Source organism: Canis lupus, chromosome 2 (assembly GCF_048164855.1).
Source record: "Canis lupus baileyi chromosome 2, mCanLup2.hap1, whole genome shotgun sequence".
Classification (NCBI taxonomy): domain Eukaryota; kingdom Metazoa; phylum Chordata; class Mammalia; order Carnivora; family Canidae; genus Canis; species Canis lupus.
In genome coordinates, this window is record NC_132839.1 from 29,633,005 (window position 1) to 29,647,837 (window position 14,833).

A 14,833-nucleotide genomic window follows, 5' to 3' on the forward strand; every position below is an offset into this window, starting at 1 on the left:
TGCCATGTGAGTTGCCAGCAAGTCCCTTGGCCTCCCTGGGCCTCGGTTCCCTTATCTGGGAAGTGAGGGAGATGGTGATGTTCCTTCTAGCCCTTAGGCTCACTGAGGTGAGATACATCAGTAACTTTTCTGAAATCCTTAGGAAGATAATTACAGAAAACTCTTCAGAATAAACGATAATGAAAGGTTAAAAACAATCTATAAATATAGAAATGCATACTAACCATGACTGATAGGATGTGGCTGAAAGATTATTGTGTAGGGCTTCATAATGTAAAGATATAATGAAGGAAGTGGGATTAGTTAGGAAAAGACTGCTGGGAGAAGGGAGACTGTAGCTAGAATTTGAAAGAATTAAAAAGTTTGTTCAGATAATTATAATGGTCAGCAATAAACTTATATAAGTGTGTAAAAAGTACATTTTCTTAAGTTAATTGTCAGATATGCTTTTCACTCACTATCTTTTTTTGCTGTATACTTGCAGAATAAGATCCAAGCTCGCTGTGACAGATTAAAAGTCCATCACTGGGCCCCACTTTACCTCTCCAGCCCCAGTCCTTACTCTCCTTGCCTGGAATTTATAATCTAGTAGCTCAGTACTGCCTCTTAGTCCTCTACAAAAAAAATTTTTTTAAGATTTTATTTATTTATTCATGAGAAACAGAGAGAGAGAGAGAGAGAGAGAGAGAGAGGGAGGCAGACATAGGCAGAGGGAGAAGCAGGCTCCCCACACAGGGCCCAAAGTGGGACTTAATCCCAAACCCCGGGATCACGCCCCAAGCCGAAGGCAGACACTGAGCTATCCAGGCGTCCTTACATAAAATGTTTTTAACTTAGAACTGTCTGTTTAGTGTTAACCTAGAAAAAAATCTCTTTTCTTCACTTAAAGCTGAATTGTTAAATTCATCTGAGATGTCACTTCCTCTGAGAAGTTCTCCATAATCCTTCTGCCTCCACTGGTGCTTTTTTTATTCTTGTCCTCTCTTACACATATTTCTACTATAGGGTATGATTGTGTTTGGGATTTCATTAGACTGTCTTATTTGTCTTTGTATTCTTAAGCTTCACAGTAAATGGACAGTAGTTGAATTCCATTTTACGAAGAAATTATATTGTTACCAATATTTCAGTGCTTAGAGCTGCTAATAGGATGCATTTCTTAATTCTGTATATGTAAGCCTTTGCTTATATTGTTTTGGTTTTAGATGGCAGGTTTTGTAATGCGTGTCTCTATTACTGAACTGAAATGATACCAGATTTTTACTTGGGAATTCTCTTTATTTGTTTTTGACCATTATGTATCCATAGTAAAAAAACATTGCTGTCCTATTACTTTTTTTCCTTAGTTAAAAACAGAATTCATCATTTATCTACTTGTAATTACTTTTTAAAGATTTTTCCAACTATTTTTTAGAAGTGAAGTTGATATTTAAATACTTCTTTAATGGTATTAGTGTCTGGGTTAAATTAATATGAACTTTGAAGGGAAAGATAGGACACATTTGGGAGTAAAGCGTCCCATTTTATTTCAGAATTGTTTTTTTTTTTTTTAATTTTTATTTATTTATGATAGTCACACAGAGAGAGGGAGAGAGAGGCAGAGACACAGGCAGAGGGAGAAGCAGGCTCCATGTACCGGGAGCCCGACGTGGGATTCGATCCTGGGTCTCCAGGATCGTGCCCTGGGCCAAAGGCAGGCGCCAAACCGCTGCGCCACTCAGGGCTCCCTGTTTCTTTTTATCTTTATGTAATTCTTGCTCTCCCTCTCCCCTAAAAAGTTTTCTTAATATTCTTGAAATGATTTACTTCATTTAAAATTAGAATTAAAGGGAAAAAACTTAATGTATGTCCTTTTCTTTTTATGTTTTAGCCTTGATCCAGAGCAGAAGGAAATGTTAATTGAAGTAATTGAAAAACTTCTAAAAGATAAAAGCACAGTAAGTGATAACCTTTTTGTGTCAAAATAAAATTGTGTTTTCTTTGCATAGTATTTTGCTGTTGTATATGTGGTATAATTATTCTTACTGACTTTGAAGTGGTATAAGTATTAATGGAGTTCATTAAATCTTTGAATAAAAATATGTTTATAAAGAGAAGTATTGTATTTAGAATTTTAGACTGTTACATATTTCTTCATTGGAGTCTGAAGAAGAACAAGTTGGGAAAAAAATCTGTGGCTAAATTGTTAACTACTTTGAGTGCAAAGTTTTTATTTCAAGCAACGATTTCTTAGGATTTTTATTTATTTATTTTTTAAAAATATTTTATTTATTTATTCATGAGAGACACAGAGAGACAGGCGGAGACATAGGCAGAGGGAGAAGCAGGCTCCATGCAAGGGGGCTGGATGTGGGACTTGATCCTGAGACTCCAGGGCCACACCCTGAGCCAAAGGCAGACACTCAACCACTGATCTGCCCAGGCGTCCCTCTTAGGATTTTTAAAGGCTGAATCACTTGGGAACAAATAACTGTTTTTAAAATAAAGTATTAGAAATTATTAAAGAGATTAAAAACTTAGAGGAGTATGTTTTGGTATTATAAATGTGTTTTTAAAAAATATTCTAAAACACTTTTATCTGTAGGACTTTTATTCTGGTAAGAGTGATCATACTGGTTGTATGAGTCATCTTTTGTGAATGTACTTATCTCCTCCTCCCTTCCCCCCTCCCATTCTTTTTGTATAGTGATAATGAAGTCTAGGAGTAGTGATGACACAAGGGGTCTGTGATCAGACGTCTGGAGGATCTGGTATAATGGTATCTCTGATAGAGGCTTCTGTACCCCCATTATGGCTCACACTCTTGAGGAAAAGGATACCTACCCATCTTAGGGTGCTGTCCCCACATATCAGATATCAGCATGTGTGTTGCTCAGTAGCAGCTCCCCAACAGACTAGCCACTAGGTTCATATAACTATTGTTGTATGGTTTAGTATATGGTTTATTTTGAGGAATGTTCAGTGTGCACTTGAGAAGTATGTGTATTCTCCTCTAGGTAGGTGGAGTGCTCTATAGATATGTTAGGTCTAATTGGTTTATAGTGTTGTTCAGGTCTTCTGTTTTTTTGTTGATCCTTTTCATTCTGGTTCTGTCCATTATATAAAGTGCAGTATTGAAGTCTCCTATTATTGTAGGGTAGTCTGTATCTCCTCTTCATTTCTGTCACTGTTTAATATATTTAGGAGTTCTTTTGTTTGGTGTATATATAATTGTTTTTTAATTTTCCTTTTGTCATAAATGTCTATCTCTAATAACACCTTTGTTTTAAAGTCTATTTTGTCTGATATAAGTACAGCTATTTTGCCTTCTTATGGTTGCTGTTTACATGATATATCTTTTTCTTTGCTTTTACTCTCAACTTGTTGGTAATTTTGAATCTAATATGTGTCTCCTGTAAATAACATATAGTTGGATTTTTTAATTCACTATGACAACATGTGCCTTTTGATTAAATTGTTTAATCCATTTACATTTAGTATTATTGATTGAATTTATAGCTGTTTACTTGTTTTTCTGTTTCATGTCTTTTTTGTTCCTCATTTCTCCTTCATTGCTTTCTTTTTGAATGAAGTGAATAAATTCTGTTGAACATTTTACTTCCTTTAATGAGTTTTTCAATATATACTCGCCCTCCCACTATTTACTTAGAAAATGTTATATTACACATGAAATTATGGTTGAAGATTTCATTCCTAAGCCATCTGGCAAATTTAGTCTGTCAAATAGCAGAAATCTTCATTGCATTTCTTCTATAGTATTTGATGTAATATAGGAAGTAAGTAAACATAGATTTGGCTAATAAATGAAGACAGAAAAAAAAATTTGCTTTCTTTTTGTCTTCTGCATGGCATACTTGTTATCTGCTTCTAGGACCCAGATGTGGAATCAGTATTATTGGTATTATGGTTAACTTGATTTTAGTAATAATACAAAAACATTTAGTTTCTTTGATGTGCAAGACATTTGCCAAGGACTGTGGAGAATAAAATAAGATCTATAAGAAACAGATCCTTTATTTTAATGTAGTTTACCATGATTTCTGTTACATTATAGACTAACAAATTTGTTGCATGGCCCAGGAATGAAATCTGCATTTATAGTGTGTGCATGTCTTCCCAAACAAGATATGTCATAGGTGAAAATTGTAGTGTTTGGAATTAGAATTGGGTTTGTGTCTGAACTTCTGCCCCTTGGTAGCTATATATTAAGCCTTCCTAAGTTTCAGTTCCCAAATATGTATGGCTTGTAATTTCTAATGATAAAGTGTTATTTGTGTTTAAAGAGCTGTTGTATTATAAAACCCTTGTCATAGTGCCGGACACCATAAAAGGGGATTAATACATATTCCAAGTAAGCTATCAGGGACTGAAAAAGGAATGTAAAGGATAATTTCTTTGTAAATTTGCAATAGTTGGTTATTAATTTCTGACCATTTATTTCCAAAACACAGAAAACATTGAGTACTTGTTCCTGGTAGATATTTAATGTTTGTCGAATGATTGTGGAATTAATTTGTTAATTTTTTGGTGATTGTAATTAGGTGCTTACTATCATTTTTAACACTTTGCTTCCCAAATGGTGTATATCCTATTTAGTGTTTGCAGGTAGATGTTTTGGGAGCTTTGATGGTCTGTCACTTAAGAGGCACTCATTTTTCCCAAAGTGTTTCATGTTTATATATTTTTTAACTCAAAAGACATCTTTATTTTTCTGCCTGTATTAAATGGCAGTATTTTATACTGATATGTCTTACAATAGTATAGGGTTCCTTCTAGCCTCCTACCGTTTCAGCTTCCTTATCCAACATTAAAAAATGTGGCTCTCATTATCCTCAGCATATTTACTTGTTCAATCCCAAGATAAGAGCAAGTGTTTCAGAATGCTAGCACGTACATTTGTGGGAGTGGTGAGATGAGGATTGCTGATTGAGTTAAATATTGGTTTAGAGTTGTATTAATATGTAGTTTGACCTCTTTGATATTACTGTAAATTGAAATTGCTTCACATTGAGCTTGTTATATTGGCATATAAAAAAGTTCTTGATTTTCTGTATGGTAATTTTATATCTTCTTAATCAAGTTCTCTTATTGTTTGATTTAGTTATATCATTTTTTCTCCATAGTTTATTCTAGAAAATATATCATCTGCCAATAGAGTGATTTTACTTCTTCTTTTCCAATTCTTATGACTATTCATTTCTTTTGTGTAATTATAGACCTGTATACCAGTAGTAGTGGAGATGGTGAGCATACTTGTTTTGTTTCAATCTAAAGGAAGTGCCTGTAATGTATCTCTATTAAGTAAGATGCTGACCCTGATGATTTTCTCTTTATCTTTGAAATTTAATAGCTTTAAATGGTGTCTCAGGGTTACGTGATGTGGGTCAATTTTTTCTGGTACTCTGTGAACATTTTAAAAATGTAGATTCAGAACTTACATTATTTCTAGCAAAGTTTTTTTTTTTTTTTTTAAGATGATGGTTTTAAACAATTTTGTTTGTTACTTTTATTTCTTCCAGGATTTCAATTTTATGTATGTTGGATCTTCTTTTCTTATCTACATTTCAACCACTGTCTCTCTAAACCTTTTTACTTCTTTCTTTACCTCATTTTTGTTCACTTGGTTTTTTACCTTTCTTTAATTCCCCTTACTAAATTTTCATTCAACTGTTTTCTTGCAGGGGCACCTTGCAATTGAATGATCATGTTGACTATTTTCTTCCCTTTTCAGTTCTTTCTTGGGTTCAGTCAACCTCTGTTTTATTTCTTCCTGATGTCTTTTGTTTATTTCTGTTCTCTTTTATGAATTTCTGATGCGTGTTCATTTTTCTTATCTTCAGATGCTTCTTTGAGGATGCTTATTACTTCAATTTGGAGTGTTGTGTTAGTTTTCTTATGCTTCATCATTAATTTTTTTGTGGTTACTTCTCAGCAGTTGAATTGTTGATTTTCACTTTCTGTTTTCAATACATGTAGATTACTTACATCTTTACATTTCTTTGGATAGGGTTAGTAGTTTGAGTTTGAGGTAGTTTGCAAAATTGCTAGTGTATGAGCACCCTTTCTGTTAGAATAGCAAAATAATGCTTTTCTATTAAATGGCTTTTTTGAGGGAGAGCATGGAGTGTATGTCCTAAAGTTATTTTGATTGATTTTTTTTTTTTCTTTTTTGGTCTTCTAGGATCCTGAATTTCCTCCTCTGGTTTCTTTTTTCTGTCACCTTATAGTTTATAAGGAACTCCTTTTCCTCTATCTCTTTTTTGACTTGTTCCAATTCTTGAAATTTTTCTTTACCCAGATAGCCTCATTGAATCCTCCCTCCACCTGCTACCCTCTTGAAATTTCTTCTTTGTAATTTGTTGGATCTACCAGGAATCTTATGCACTGTTTTTACACTTAGAGTACTCTTTTTCTCCTGTCGACTTTATTTCCCCCTTTTGTTTACAACCAACTCCTTACTGCTTTGTTATGGGCAGTTTTTTCTAGGCTGCCATAGATCTTTGTGAAGTTTTATGATACAAGCTTGAAGAATAACTCTCTGGGATTTGGGACTTAGTTTTCTACTTACATATAATATGAAATTTGGATATTCCCTGTTTTTTAGTTATGCTTAAGGCATAGGTTTTCATCTTTAATTTTTCTGGGTTTGTTTTAGGAGGTTGAGATTTACCCAGGTACTGTAACTTGCCTTCCTGTTATTTAAATTAATTATGTTTTGAGAACATTTTCTGATAATTTTTCCTTTGTGTGATTATAATCTATTGTAGAAAGGTTTAAAATATTCTGATATTTATGGATCTTAGCTTTATTACTTACCTTTGTCTCTTATATTTCTTTACTGAAAGAAGACAGCTGTATTTATTTCCTTCCCCAAATTAATAATGTCAGTATTGACATTTAAACCAGTAAGAATCCGGAGTGCATGGGTGGCTCAGTTGGTTAAGTGTCTGCCTTCAGAGCAGGTGATGATCTCAGGGTCCTGGGATGGAGCCCTGCTTTTCTGCTTTGGGTTCCTTGCTCAGCATGGAGTTTGCTTCTCCCTATCCATCTGCCCCTACTCTATTCTTGCTTGCTCTCACTATCTATCAAATAAATAAAATCTTAAAAACAAACAAACAAACAAACCCAGTAAGAATTCCAAATCATTTTTGTTTAAAAATTTCCCAATTATTATTATTTTTTAAAATTTCCCAATTAAAAAAAATTCCCAATTAAGTGAACAGTGCATGTCTAATTTATTTCCACATTTTGAAAAATAATTTATTTGTTATCAGCAAGAACTTCTTGGGATCATTATGATGTTAACATTGCTATAGTTGCTGATAAGTATAAATTTGAAAGATGTCAATCTGTTTAAAACTTTTCTTCACTTAACCTTTTGACTTTGAGATATACCTTCTGTTACTTCTTTTAGTCCAAAGAAAGACAGTTCTATAATTACATTTTAAGGAAAGGTGGAAGTATAAACATATTAAAATAGAATACTTTTTCCATACAACTAGAGTAAGACTAATATTTATCATTAAAATAGTCCTTTTCTAAAAATACATCATGTAGGGTTAAGGAATATAGTAATGGTAAAATAACCAGAAGAACATTTTAGGGTTACTCAGGTAACTATTGTCTTAAAGTTATCTGTAAATTTTGAAAGACATGTATCCCACAACTATAGTCAGTGAAATTAAAAGAGAATATTTTATTTATGTTGCATTATCCCCAATCAACTATTACAAGTTTTCTTTTTATAATTTCATTGTATGATCCTAGATTTACTGTTGTCATCCTATATTCTTTACTTAACATGTCCTAAATGCACGTTTTCTGATATTCAGTTACAAATTCATTTTTTAAATTTATAATGCTTTCTCTGGCTTGTCTTTAAAAGGTAGAAATCCATATTTGTTGAGCAATTTAAGCATAGCAGCCTTATTTAGAACATCTCAAAAGCAAGGTGGTATTTATTTTCTGTTTCTTTCAGGTTAATTTTAAAGAAATCCTTTGTGTATAGCATTTAGCTTTCTAATAGAAAACAGAATTTCTTAAGAAAACAGATTAGTTCAGTCCTTACTGAAAAACTCAGTTGTTTATTTTTTTTTTTAGTGATAAAGTTTCTCCTTAATTTAGCTACAAAATGGTGTTTAATGAATATATTGGTAGTTCATAACTAAACTATGGTGCTAAGACACCATTTTATGTTATTGATTTAATGTTGGTAAAAGCTTCACTGTTGTGGGCAAAAAAACCCCCACACCTCTGATTTTGTGCAGATGTTTTATTGTGATAGATCTATTATCCAGCTATTAGAAGATAAATGACTGATCTTTCCCATTTTCCATGCCTCAAGAAAATTGAAATAAGAAGGGGAATATCATTTGGGCTGTATGATTAGGGCAGGTTGGATGGCCATTAATTTAAGAGAAGAAAATCTTGGCAGCATTGGCCAACTTATACCATATTATCAATCAAACCTTGATGCACTTCTTGTGATGACCCAGCACTCTCAGGTTTTTGCAACGTTAATTAGAATTCATGACAAAATAGATGCAAGGAAACGTTTTGTACCCTTCATAATTTTATAGAAAATTTATTGTTATTAGAGGAACCATTTGCTTAGTGTGATTTTTTTCATTACCAGCTTGTCAACTAGCATAGATAATCTGGAGAAAATATGAACTCCATAGATGGGGTGTCACTTTTGTTGATGGTTCATGTAGTTTACCTTGGAGCACAGCTAATGGCTGAAGTTCATAGCAACAGCACAGAAAAACGTGGCAACCAAGGGAAGATAAATGAACCATGTTTATAGCTTTAATATAAAAAATACATAAATGGAAAACTGCATTTGAATTTGATGAGCTCATTGCTAGTTTTGTTGGAGTGATTTATTTTTCCCCTTATATAAAAAGCTACTATTGACACAGTGAGATGGAAATTAACTGTCTGTTTTTGGGAAACCAATATTTTTGGTTTTAAAATCCGAGTAGATCATTTTATTTTAATTCTGGAAGTTTTATAGAATATTGAATGTTTAATAGACCAAAATTATCAATTCTGGCATTGTTTAGCCTAGGGTCATTTTGTTAAATGCATACATGGAAATATCTAAAATGGTCAGTTTTATTTTGTGAAGGTACATTTCTTTATATTCTAATTATTTTTGTGTTTCCTTCAATTATATTCATACTTAAAGTATTTTCTGTTTTTCATGTTACCTCTTAGTACTTTAGAATTATGTTGTACCTATAGCTCTTGGTTTAATAAATTTAATAACATTTAATAGCATTTGGTAGCTGATTTTTCTTTTCATTGTTTGGTGTCTCTACTAAACACTTTGAAAAAAAATCCTCTAGGCTTAGGCAAAATAACTTGATTTTGCATAGTATTTCTTGAATTGAAACTTTGATGAATTGCTATTTTAGTTTCATGGATTATTTTATTCTAGTATTATTTATTTTTGTACCTTAATGTCTTATCAATTGATATTATATCTTCTATTAATGTAAGATTGGCATTTATATAAAATATATGTATGGATAGATATATTTCACAAATACTAAGTTATTCTTTGGTTTGATATCTTAAACTTTAGTTGTTTTAAGAGATTTTTAAATGATGCTAAATCTTAATCGTTTAGAAATATGGTTATCACAGAATATAATTTTTGAAGAGTGATTTGTGCAGGAGATATCAAAATGTGGAGATGAAAACATGAACTTAACTTCCTTTCCATATCAATAGCAAATAGGAAATTATACGTATAATACATTTTTTATTTAGTTCACACAAATAATCAATTCTTTGCTTTTTCGATTGAAGTGCATTCATGCTGGGACCAGCAGGCACCAGTACATGGGCAGGGCTGGAGTCAATAAATGCGGCTTCACGTTTATACTGATTGGTAATTCATAAAATCCCCACAGGACTGGAAACTTGTTTAGCATAATAGCAAGTCTATATTCTGAGCTGTTTTCTTTCAATTGTATTGTTGGTTGCATATTAATAAACTAAATGTCAGCCAAGTAGAGGGACAAACACTAAAAATACAAATATCATTGTATCTAATATTTTTCAGAAAGTACCATTTCAGTAAGTTACATTTCTATTTAATTGCTTATTTTAAGTCATTGGGGAAATTTTAGACACTAAAATGAAGATCCCTAGTGTTTAGAAAGAATATGATATTAATTTATTTTTCAACAGTATTATATTGTTGGCTAACTGCACAGTGGTACATATATAGAAGTATTTGTATATTATGTATTCTGCTTAGCTTGTATCTTTATACCAAAGATAGCTTAATTTCACTACTTTGCCAAAGTATGACAATTAAGCAAACAGCATTTATAGTTCATTAATTGGTCTTGGAGAGAGCTGACTTTTGTTGGTAATACATTATTTCACCTTGTACACATCGTTACATCAGTTATTAAATGCTAAAATCTTAGCCTGTGTGTTTTCTTTGTAAATAAAATAATGGTAAAAATTAACAAATGGGTTAAAATGTTGAAGATTTGAAAGTGTTTTACACCAGAGACACTTAAGAGTTCCTCACACACTTTAAAATAAATTCATTGTTGTTTTCATTTTAAACTGATATGATGTGGTCTTTGTTATAGTCTTGATTATTTTTCTGAATGTTATATACTAAATGATGGATCTTTAGATTGGAACTTAGGTTAGCTTTAAAAATAAAAAAATGTATGTGATGAATATGTTGAGTCATGTATGAACAATTTATTGAAATTTAGTGTGACAAAAAAATTGGTGGAATTTTTAATACTAATTGTAATATTTCAGGAAGAAGCTAGCTTTTCAGACATGTTACAGCTATAAAAATTATTCTTTGAGGGAGTGACAGTTAAAATTTGTTATTTAAACATTAACAATCATTTTTTAAATAACTGAATACTTTAAATATTGATTGTCATAAATCTGATTGTATCTCTGTAATGCCTGAGTAGAGTCTTTGATGGTAAGAAAAGTTTTTTAATGAGTTACTATTTCTTCCTTTTCTAGCTGGTAGCTGGCAGTGTTGTGATGGCATTTGAAGAAGTATGCCCGGATAGAATAGATCTGATTCACAAGAATTACCGCAAGCTCTGTAATTTACTAGTTGATGTAGAAGAGTGGGGACAAGTTGTCATAATCCACATGCTAACTCGATATGCTCGTACACAATTTGTCAGTCCTTGGAAAGAGGTAAGTGTTGAGTGGTCTTCCAATTATAAAGTATACTAAGAAAATGGATGAGCTTTTAAAAATGTGTATAGTTGTAAAATATAGAGATCTGCATATTTATGGAGGACTCCTTTTATTTATGTTCTTTTGGAAAGCAGGGAAAAATAAATTGAAAGGTAATTTTTCATTATTTTGGCACTAATTGATATATACTGTATGACTTAAGGTATAAACTCTTAGGGTATAAACTCTTGTTAGGAGTAACAGTCTGGTACAGTGTTAGCAGTGATACTGCCAAATCATAGATTTCTTTGGTGATTAGTTGCTTTCATATTTTTAAGTCTTGACTGTTATGTAATTCACTTGTACAAGTAGGTAATGTGATTCTAGCACTTGTGAGTTTATACTTGAGATTTCTTGCCTTTATGAGAAATATTGCTAAACTTTTAAACTACATTTTCAAAGTTTTATATTTTAAAATGTTTTGTTTTCCATTTTTCACTTAAGCTGATAGAATTTTAGTGAAATTTATAATTAAATAAACTTTAAAATAGTTTTCTTTATGCATATTAGCATTAGAAGCATAACTAATACCTTTTTTTATTTTATTGACAATTGAGAAAATTTTATTTACATAGCTTGCAATGGAGATCCTTTTGTGAATATATTCAATATTTAAGTATAAATTTGAAACTCGTTTTAAAAAAGAAGTTAAATATTATAAGAATAGCACATTCATTCTAATATTGTGATACTTCTTTTTTTGTCTTTTTAAAAAGCCAGTGGAGGAGGATGGGAAGATGGGCAAAATGGGTTAAAGGGAGTAGGAGATACAGGCTTCCAGGTGATGGAATGAATAAGTCATGGAGATGAAAAGTACAGCTTAGGGAGTATATTCAGCCATATTTTAATAGTACTGCTTGGTGATGTTAGCTACAGTTGTGATGAGCTAGCATAATGTAGAGTTGTTGAATTGCTATGTTGTACACCTGAAACTAATATAACATGTCAACTTCAATTAAAAAGGAAAAAGTAGTATTATAGATTTTTAAAATCAACTGCTTAAAAAGTAAAAAACCAAAAATACCCCAATTATATCATAATGGTTTATGTACAAACTTACACGTACATACACTTTTGTTGCTCAATACATTTGTGTTCAGTACATTTTACTTTTGTTAATTAGAAATAAAGTGAGAGGAAAATGTATATAAAATGGAGGAATGTTCATAATACTGTAGATGACATGTTTAGCTTTCAGATGTTTAAGGGGTTTAAATATTTAAAATATTCATCAGTGCTTTTTACAGTGATAGTATTATTAGTATTAAAAATTATTTTAAATATTTAAAAATATATTTTTATCCATAAGACTTTATAGTACTGACTCCATTTTTCATTTTAATATTAAGAAAGTGTTTAGGTGATTTAAAATTGAAATATGTGGGGATCCATGGGTGGCTCAGCGGTTTAGTGCTGCCTTCAGCCCAGGGCGTGATCCTGGAGACCTGGGATCGAGTCCCACATCAGGCTCCCTGCATGGAGCCTGCTTCTCCCTCTGCCTGTGCCTGTGCCTCTCTTTCTCTCTCTGGGTCTCTCATGAATAAATAAAATCTTAAAAAAAATGAAATATGCTTTGAATTATTTATATATAAAAGTCTCATGCCATATAGACTCTTACATAGATGATTATTTTTTTTTATAAAGTTGATTTTATTTATCACTGAACAGAGTAAACTCTTGGTGGCACTTTTGCTGGACTTAAGCAACAACATGCCCATGCTGCAACTGTCTTGACTCTCTCATGTAAATGGTAACTTTAACAAGAGATTTTTGTTGCTAATAATAAGTTGTTTGATTTCAGCCAATTCTTTTCCAGAGTGGCTATTCACATTTTTTTTTCCATTATAAGGTTGCAAAGTAATTTTTTATGTTATAAAGTAATTTTGCGGGATCCCTGGGTGGCGCAGCGGTTTGGCGCCTGCCTTTAGCCCAGGGCGCGATCCTGGAGACCCGGGATCGAATCCCACGTCAGGCTCCCGGTGCATGGAGCCTGCTTCTCCCTCTGCCTGTGTCTCTGCCTCTCTCTCTCTCTCTCTCTCTCTGTGTGACTATCATAAATAAATAAAAATTAAAAAAAAAATAAAGTAATTTTGCCACTATTTAATAAGATTTTAAATCTTACTTTCCTGCCACCATCAAATCATTTTGAGTATCCCTATGCAAATAATCCTTTGCTTTGTTATTATGTAGAAATTAGAATTAAATACATCTTCCTTGCCATAGCTTCTAAAAATGTCTATTTTAAAATCTCTGTTTTTGTAGTCTATTTATTTGTGTTTTTGTTCCTTGAATTTTATTTCATCTTATTTTTAGATAAAATTCAGGTTGAAAGCTATTTGTAAAGCTAGCAGGTTAAATTTTGTACTACCATATATATTTACTTTTTTGATAAGTAATTTAAAAAGTTGAGGCTACATGTATTTCTTCTGTTTTCACATGTAGGTTCTTTGCACATTAATTATTACAAACATGAAATGAAGTCTGGTCATTGTCCTGGGTACGCTGAAACTGGGCGAAGTAATTTCTTACCTTGCACTTATTTGCAATCTAACCTTGGCATTGGTAGTATTCTAGATTATGTGGTTAATAGACTAATTCATTAGTTTTCAAATGTGCAAATGTGCATCTTAGGCCTCGCAGATGCTGTAACACTGCCATAGAACAACCACGGGAGGTAGTGGTGCTCTAGATTCTGCAGCTCTCTGGGTTCTTGCCTCTGATCCAGAGCAGCCTTCATCTTTGTCTGCCTTTCATATATATCTATGAATATGATTTCCTTTGAGAAAGATTTCTTGGCTTAAAGAAAGAAAAGAAGAAAACCTCAGTCAAATAGAAGATTTATCCGAGTTTAGCGAACTATAGTTATAACTTTTTTTTTTTTAAGAGGAAATTCAGGCACATGGTAAGATAAAAGATAAATCTTCCTTCTCATAACCTCTAGGTTGACCCCTTAAAGGTATTTCCTGGTAACTAATTTCAGTTTTTCTAGTGGTTATAAATTTTACTTTGGATAACACATTTCACTTTATTTATTAATTTAAAGTGGTATCAGTTGATTCCCAAATCATCAAGATAACAGGCCTTTGTCTCTGTATACGTATGTCTTCTGTTCAGTACCAGCAGGATAGATTTGGAAGGGTCATCCTTTATTGCAGTATAGAAGTTAGGGATTGTCCAAGATGTTAGACTTTTGGTACAAATACATTTAAGGTTCAAGTGGATTATCACCATTTAGACCATGTTCATGCTTACTCTGAGTTTACTCATCTCAGACTTTCTGTATGGCTTGTTAGAATTCTGTTTTACTAACTTTTCAGTGAGCAGCCCAGCCACTTGTAATACTGTAGGCTTTTTGGCCTAGACTTTAAGTTGCATCCAACTTTTTAGGACTACGTGTGGTAATTTTAATTTTAAAAATTAAAAATTTTAATTTTAATTAAATTAAAGGGAGTACTGGGGTGGCTTAGTTGGTTAAGTGGCTGCATTGGGCTCAGGTCATTATATCAAGGTATTATCCCCCTATTCTGGATTGGGCTCCCTGCTCAGCAGGGTGTCTGCTTTTCTCTCTCCTGCCTCTCCCCCCTAGCCCGTG

General features: G+C 32.4%; 1 protein-coding gene across 8 annotated transcripts in view; it reads left to right on the forward strand.

Moving 5' to 3' along the window:
* AP3B1 (adaptor related protein complex 3 subunit beta 1) overlaps positions 1-14,833 on the forward strand; it is a 265,515-nt gene that overhangs the window by 68,084 nt on the left and 182,598 nt on the right. For all 8 annotated transcript variants that reach the window (XR_012015574.1, XM_072794100.1, XM_072794111.1 and 5 more), the window contains 2 exons: positions 1,871-1,937; positions 11,017-11,199. Coding sequence is in view for 7 of the 8 variants with exons in the window: in XM_072794100.1 (XP_072650201.1) it covers positions 1,871-1,937; positions 11,017-11,199 (250 nt within the window). In the remaining variant the exon portion in view is untranslated. The remainder of the gene's footprint in view (positions 1-1,870; positions 1,938-11,016; positions 11,200-14,833) is intronic.